Genomic DNA, 8,325 nt, shown 5'->3' with positions numbered 1-8,325 from the left:
GGACAGACGGACGGTCGGACAGACAGACATCCGGATTTCAACTCTACTCGTCACCCTGATCACTTTGGTATATATAACCCTATATCTGACTCTTTTAATTTTAGGACTTACAAACAACCGTTATGTGAACAAAACTATAATACTCTCTTTAGCAACTTTGTTGCGAGAGTATAAAAATATGGGAACTTATACGCGTACATACTTATAATATAATTATATATGATAACGCATATAAATATGTAAATATATAAAAATATATACACTTGGGGTCAATAAAAAGGCACCACCAAATATACATATTTAAAATAAGATCACATGAGCAAGTTGTTTATAAAGTTAGAATATYAGGCTTTTTTTATTTGTTTGTCCACATAGCGTAAATTCTTTATACACACATTTTTTCTCACGAAAATGGTGTATGACAACAAACAAACAAACCSAATCATCAATCACTTTTCTTGCACGGCCGAAGAGCTGCGAGCAACATCGCACTTTAATCACATTTTAAACCATTAACGTTAAATAATTAAAATATGTTGCAAATATTTATAGTATAGCACAAAACATTTGCAACTGAAATACGATCATGAAAATTATGTCGATTTTATTTTAAATATTAGATGTTGATGGAGGTAAGTCAAAACCAATTTACTAAGATTTCACGGTTTATTTTTTTAATGCAAAGAAAACGGAACATTATTTTGAATAAAACAAAAGACAACTCATTACTCTCAATAACTGCTTTGCATTGTCGCCGCATTGAAGCTGTAAGGTTATCCACTAAGGTTGGAGGTATATTTCTCCATGCCTCCAGGACTCTTTAAAAAAAAAATGATCAGCTGTTGCCACAAAAATGCGATCAATTCTTTTTCTACAATTTCTCATAAATTTTCTATAGGCTTACCCCGTTATATCTAATTTATTCCTCTGGAACCATTTCTTTCAGTATGTGGCAGCATTATGGATTCTATAACGWCTCTGTAGCGATCTATGGTATTATTATTATATGATGAAGCGACCGCAATTCAAAAGTAGAAAAGCAGCCCGAGTCCATAACATAGTAGCTATTTCACCGGTTTACTGAATTTATTTGTTGCTATTGCTTTCTTTGTTACAATTTTAAAATAAAAACGTGTTTTCGTAAAAAAAATCAGCGAAGAAACTTAAGGGAAAGCCCTTGGTCAAATATTAATATCTTTGAATTTTTTGTTTCAGATTATTTCCTTCCCTCCCTATCGATTTTTTGAAGCCTCTAAAGCAGGCTCTCACTTAATTCAGTTAGAAAAGGGAATGATGTTTGAGTATTTTTACAATTATTTAGTTAAAGAAACACAATTGCAATTGTTTTGTCGCGGCGGATTGTTATACATTTTAAATACCCTTCAAATAAAACCGGTATAAGCACTTCAAAATATGTAACTAAGAAGTAAAAAGCCAAAAAAAATTACATCGTAAGAAAAAAATCGAGCACTACGCTCTTCTTGCAAGTGTTTTGTCCGATACTGTACGTATGTTCGTTCTCTCAGTGTTCTATAATTAGCAAACATTTAGTGAAATATGAATCCATTCGTTGCGGCAGACACTTTTCGAAAAGCAAGATCATAACAGACAAACAAAAATACTAATGTACATACATACATAATATATACAAATGTATATTATTGTTCATGTTCTAATACGTAAGTATGTACATAGAAATGTTTAAAACCTAATGTAATCTGCGATGTTTGYAAACAAAACTTTCTCTTGTGTGTTTATACTCAATCTTGAAGCGTTACGTTAATTACAGGTGCATTCCCTGATCGATATATTTGATTTTCTTGAGTGGAATTCCATACTAGATACTAGTACAAAATATATTCCAAAATAACTGATCTTTATATTTTAATTATAATTATTCAATATGTAGCGTTATCTATTTGCATTGAAAAGTTATATTCATCCACCTAACAGCCATTTCAATGAAATAATACTAATAAATATAAAATTTTGTGTTAAATTAAAAAAAAATCGCTACGACATACTAGTTAATGAAAAAAGAATCAATTATGATGATTGTATAGTCGTACTCAGGTTCAATAGTGCCGAATAAATAGAAAATGTCCATGAAATTTTAATATAATTTCGAATTTTACTTCGAGAATGTTGGCTCAGGAATTAAACACTATTTTTTAACCAAAGCTTTTGGTAAAAGAATGGTCTTTTCRACTTTTGTTCCACATAAATTAAATTAAGATCAAAAAGATGAACGAGTTTGGAAAAAAAAATGATTTTTCTCATTAACCATTTGCTTGATATTTTACCATGTGACTATTTTCCATTTCCAAAACTGTAAACTAACACGAAAGGACTATTTTATGATGATATCCCACTTTTTGTAGGTTGTATGGTTTCAACTTATACGACTCTGAGTCGAGTCTAGCTAACCGGAAGGGACTCGAACATTTAGCATTGTAAACTCGGCAGCATTCTTCAAAATTAAATTAAAAATGCTTGCTGACACGAAAAATAATCAAAAACAATTTTATTTTTTAACAATAATTTTATCACGATTTAATTTTAAATAATTTATGATACAAACTATATATTTACTAACAAATTTCTCCGATTTATTATGGCTTTTACACTTACATTCATATCTACTAACAAATAATCAGTGTTAACTTATCTACGTACAAATTTTACGAAGGAACCAAAAGAAAAAAGGAAACATATAATACGAGTATCGTAATGGCAGGAAATAAATAAAATTTATTAGTTTTTCGCGTAGAATTGCTTTCTGCATTGGASGACTAGCTAAATTGTCGTCGAGCAATGTCCTCTTGATGTTCCTAGGAGGCGGTTTCGCTCCAAGTAGGTGACGGCAATGATGATTTTTTCAAAATTATCCCAGCAGGAACTGCAACTCCTCCATTATGTTCCTTAACTAGGAGGATACACGTCTCACCATGCAGGTATTCAATAGGACACATCAAGAGGCATCCTGTCGTCGTCCGGAGTGCAGTATTCTGAAACTTCCTCGTCTGCGTTCCACTGCATCCAGGCGGTCATATCGGTGCGGCGTTGTTGAGAACCGGGCGGCCGATTGCCCAGTATGTTGCCAACAACGTTTCTTTGTAATATATTTACCCCTTCTGATGCCGGCTAGCGACTTGAAGATTTTGTTGCGCCTCTGTACTTTGGCGATAATCGCGGTCGTGTGAAGAATGAAGGAGCATAGACTATCAAAAATCACACCTAAAGTTTTAGGATTATTGACAGTTGCAATCTTGAAGCCATCGACTGCAATATTAAGGTCAAGTCAATACGCCTTCGTCTACTGTGCACTTTTCGGAAGCCATGTTGGTGGTTTGCTAAGCTCAGGTGGTGAGTAAAGGTCGGGAGTAGCAAGGCATCAAGTATCTCCACAACTGCAGAGAGGAGAGTTATCGGAATATAGGACTCTCACATCGGATATTTAAAGAGTGGTCAGCGACAGGTTGAGGATCTTGGTGAGGTGACTTACTCCCGTCGAGCTTAGATGCTTTAGCATAAGCATTTTGATTCCATCAGGATCATCAAGATCGGCATGGCGCGTGTTTGCTAAAACAGTTGCTTCGGCTGTGAAATTAGGGCGGAGTTCCGCAATTYCTCCAACCGGGATGAAGCGAGCTGTAGCTGCTGCGATCACCTTGAGCAATCGGCATTCGCTAACGGTTAAGTCCATAGGAATGGGTAAAACGTGGAAGGTGTTCTCAGTAAATTCTGGAAAGACGAGCCAGTTAGCTTTGTTAACGAAAGTACGGTTGTCAGCCGAAACAAAATTGGGAGGTTTTTCGATCAAGATAATATCGGGCTTAGGTCGCAAGGTTGTGCTATTTATCAGACCACCGCCTAGTACCAAAAGGTTTTCACCACGAAGTAGCACACCTACATATATTTGGGTGATATCCTGAAGGGCAACATGTAACTGGGGGTATGTATATTTTAACTGGATAGCTATCCCCTGACATTCTAGGGTAGTACCCATGTGGTCGATGTCTCCATCGACATTCACCAACATTGACCAATATTTTTGAACAAAAGTCCACTACAGGTACTGTGGTCCACAAATTCGGTACGTAGGGTCTTGAACAGTTTTGGTTGGAATTGAACAATTTTTTCCATAAGGTGGCAAAGATATTAATTGGCAAAGTTTATAGCCCTGACAGACGAGCAAAATGAATGCGTATTAAGCAACGCTATTTGCATTGAAATTTTATGGTGACAAACGGAAGACTTGTGCATTTAGACAGCTGATTGTGAAATTTGAACATTTATTTAAAAAAAAAAAGTGAAATAAAAATTAATAAGATAAATTATTAAGAGAAATTTTGGTATTTTTTTAAAAACAATATAAATTTAACGAAAAAATTCGTTTAATATTAACTACGTTAAAAGATAATAGAGTGAAATTAAAAGCAATAATTGATTGTAATGCGAAAAAAGTGTGCGTAAAAGTTAAGAATACTGGAAAAATGGATAGCAAACTGCGCGTTGTTTATTTTCTGTCCTCTAAAAATATTAAAATTTGTTTTGCAAGTAAATGTAAATTAATCCCGCTAATGCAAATTAACTCTGTCGTCTGTCAGGGCTATTAATCCCAATATATTAATTGCTTCTTAATTTCTGTACTGGAAACTTAACGAATCAAGTGGAATTTAAAATTGTGCTATATGGGAAGTAGGCGAGGTTTTAGTATAATTTCACTCATTTTCACAGAGTGGCAATGTCACATACCAACTTTTGTTGGGGAATGGGTCAGTCAAGTCCCGAGATATGGGATTTCAATCCAATTTTTACCCCCGTCCTTATAAAGTTTTGTCATACCATCCCGGCAGCAAATTTTTGAATATCTGGCATTTCTATTTGTAAAATTTATTATAAATTATAGAAAGCCGTACTTTAAATAGTTGAATTTCTGCACTTTAAATGTAAATATCTCAATAAATATAATTCTGAGGCAACTAAGTATAGATATATACGTAGAGCACAACACTTGAAAYATTGTATAGGGACACGAATACATGCAAATATTTTTCATGTCTACTGTGCATACAATATAAGTTCTAACATAATTTTAGAAGTGAATACGATTTGTTTAGACATATGTATATACATATGTTCTAGCGAAAACAGTAATCTAAATTCTTCTTCTCACATWATTTGCATATTCTTTCAAGAAATGTATTATCATAAATTCTATTGTCCATATGTTAGAGTATTAAAAATTCTGGCTGGTTTTCACAGTTAGGATTCTAATCATTGGTATTCATTTTAGCTATATGTAAAATTACAACACTAAGAATGAAAATCGACATTATGTTATTTTGAATATTATGCCTATGTAGTAGTTTGGAGTTTAAAATAAAGGATTTGCTAAAATATTTCATACAAGTAAGGAAGAGCTACATAAGTTCGGGTATAACCGAACATTTCATACTCTTACAACATGCAACGATTAAAGCCAGGGAAGTACCTTCAGCTGGTATGTTCATGGCCATGAAATAGTTTCCAGGATTATCCGGACTTTGCCCCCGTCAAAGCTTCTATTCGTAAGTGTTTTATTAAATTTTCTACAAGTCATTTAAACTACGAATAATAAACATCTAACCGATAAAACGAAGAAAAACGTAGGAAAATGCAACAGTGTGCTAGCAGAGTTTTTGCGTTTAGTTTTGGGATGTGTTTTGAATATTAAAAAGGAAAAACCATAAACAACTGCTATAAAACTACTATTCTTTTTTGATTTATTTAGAACTATGTAACCTCTTTAAGGGATTTTTACATCGGGCATACTCGACATAGTTGGTTCGTATAATTACGATGCTGCGTTGATCGAAGGTAGAAAGGAAATGTTTGCTTTACATCCTCCTTTCGGTAGTACAATATGCTCAAAAAACTAAAGAACTATTTTCTGTGGATAATCGTTGTTTTTGTCCGTCAATACTTTTGCAACAATATCAGTCAAAATATAATAATTGATTTCAAAAAAAAAATGTGTATCTACATATACATATGTATGTATGTATGTCAAATGAAGTTCCCAATAAACATAATGGCAAGCGTTTTGTAAATTAAGATTGCAGCAAGCTTGCATAAATAAGAGTTTTGCGAACGTCGATGACAATTGGATGGCAAATGCAAGTGTTTTGCGAACGTCGTTGACAATCTGCCTGCAAATGCAAGTGTTCTGCGAAAGTCGTTGACAATTTTCTTGCAAATGTAAGTGTTTCGCGAACGTCGTTGACAATTTGCTTGCAAATGCAAGTGTTTTGCGAAAGTCGTTGACAATTTGCTTGCAAATGTTAGTGTTTTGCGAACGTCGTTGACAATTTGCATACAAATGCAAGTGTTTCATAAATTTAAACAAAACGTGTCATTCTCGACGTTAGAAATCGTGCTGATAAGTTGTTATTAAATTGTTCTTAAAATTGTTAAAATAAGTGCTTTGGATACTTTTAGTTAAATTAGAAAGGTTTTTATTTAAAAAGGTAATTTTTGAGCATATAAGGATGCTTGTTCTGGTAGTACCCACAATGAATTTGTGGAACCGGAGGTTGTGATAACATAGATGAGTTGCTCAATTTTGAGAAGAATATACTGGAAAATATACACATTTTCCTTGCTGGTAAGATTTTAATTTTTAAATGTCCGGTGACTGCAATGTTGATTTTATATCTATTTTTAGAAGGCAGGACTAAAAAAAATTTCAACTTCCAATTCAAGGAAATTTGTTTCGAAGATCATTACTGACAACGTTTGTATGTATGCAGTAAGTATTATTTTCAAAGACGTTGAAATCAAGTGTACATAACTGCATCCAAATACATATGGAGTTACGGCTGTGCAAATTGTTTCAAAAAGCGTGCGGAAACCTATTCAATTAATACTATTATCAGCCAACCCTGAAGGCTAGGGATAAAAAAAAACACAAATATTTTTAGATCTTAGCGCAAATCTTACCTCTTCTAGTACAGCCATAGTTTGACGACAATCAGGCATTCTGGATGCAAATGTGGATGTTGTTGGAGAATTATAATCATCGCGAGTTTCCTCCACAAACTCTGCAATGCCAATTAAMGCTGCTGGCGGCATTTTCAGTCACTCAAGTTTTGAATTTTATCAACAAAATTTTGTATATACTTGCGCTGGAAATTTGCAAGTTTTAGCAACTGTTGAAAACAAATTAATTTGTTTCCACATTCACGTAAGCCAACGGTTGGTGCTAAAATTTTTAATACATACTATGTAGGTATGTAGGTATAATAGTAGAACAATTTTTTCTCAAAGAAAAAAACTGTAAAATCTATTATTTACATAAATGAACATTAACATAACATCAGCAAAAATATAGAAGCATCACAAACGTTAGTTTAGCTTCTTTTATTATCCTTTTAAAATAGTCATATATCTGTATTTGTACATACATCTTTTCAGAACTAGCACTATTTTTCAGTATTAAATTCTGCAGGCATGTAGGTAAGTATTGATGTATACATATATAATATTTACACTCTTATATATCGCTTAATATCATATAATTTTCATATTTTACACAAATTGCTATCTCTGCTCAATGCAGAAATTCTGTAGTGCTTTAACAACACTGTATGCATCATTTCACGACTTTATTTCGCATTTCACAAACTCCTATTTCAATTATCCTTTGCACTCCCAAACTGTTTCACATATAAAAAGGAATAGAGAAATTGAATAGCGTCGCAGTAGTTAACACCCATTTTCACTCGTTCTCCTCTTCTCCACAAGTCTCCTCGGTACATATTTTATTTTATTTTTCAATAGCTTTGGGTTGTGGAAGATTTAATCAAAAGGGTATTTCTAAACTCAACACATTATACACGGTATATCATAAACGCTTTAAATCGGACGTCACTGCTAGTACCACTTCAACCTTCAAATTCAATGATCACTTTGTTAATATTTTTCTCTAGGTGTTCAATTCTTTTGCACTACTATACCTACTTTGTTTTGCTATTTCTAGCTATTTCGTATGCTTTTGCAAACGTCGACAAACAAAATCGTATCTATGCATTTCTCCGTCTCATTTATTATGATGGCATTTCAGCTCTTAGATCATATATCCAACAATCACTTTGACATTATTGAATTTACCCGTTCCAGTGATTCAACAAATCTCTCACTGATGGGCGCACATTTTTACAATTGTTTAATTTCCACTTTTCCTTTATTATTTAAGAAAAATTATATATTTTTAAGCATCATTTGTAGTTATTGATGAAATATCTAATTTGTTCGACCACTTTACTGGCGAACACGATAGCT

At 33.3% G+C, this 8,325-nt stretch overlaps 1 protein-coding gene across 9 annotated transcripts in view; it reads right to left on the bottom strand.

Moving 5' to 3' along the window:
- Positions 1 to 8,312, bottom strand: part of LOC108978303 (arf-GAP with SH3 domain, ANK repeat and PH domain-containing protein 2) — a 21,965-nt gene extending 13,653 nt beyond the window's left edge. For 2 of the 9 annotated variants that reach the window (XM_018948506.1, XM_018948508.1), the window contains exon 1: positions 6,985 to 8,312. In XM_018948506.1, the coding sequence (XP_018804051.1) occupies positions 6,985 to 7,116 (132 nt within the window). In that variant the 5' untranslated portion in view covers positions 7,117 to 8,312. The remainder of the gene's footprint in view (positions 1 to 6,984) is intronic. The other 7 variants (XM_018948500.1, XM_018948501.1, XM_018948505.1 and 4 more) reach the window with 7 other exon arrangements.
- Between the last annotated feature and the right edge of the window lie 13 nt (positions 8,313 to 8,325).

The sequence above is a fragment of the Bactrocera latifrons genome, unplaced genomic scaffold (assembly GCF_001853355.1).
Source record: "Bactrocera latifrons isolate USDA-ARS-PBARC rearing strain unplaced genomic scaffold, ASM185335v1 scaffold_12, whole genome shotgun sequence".
In the NCBI taxonomy this organism is placed as follows: Eukaryota; Metazoa; Arthropoda; class Insecta; order Diptera; family Tephritidae; genus Bactrocera; species Bactrocera latifrons.
The sequence above is the reverse complement of the archived record's forward strand: the minus strand, read 5'-3'. Positions and strand labels throughout refer to the sequence as shown.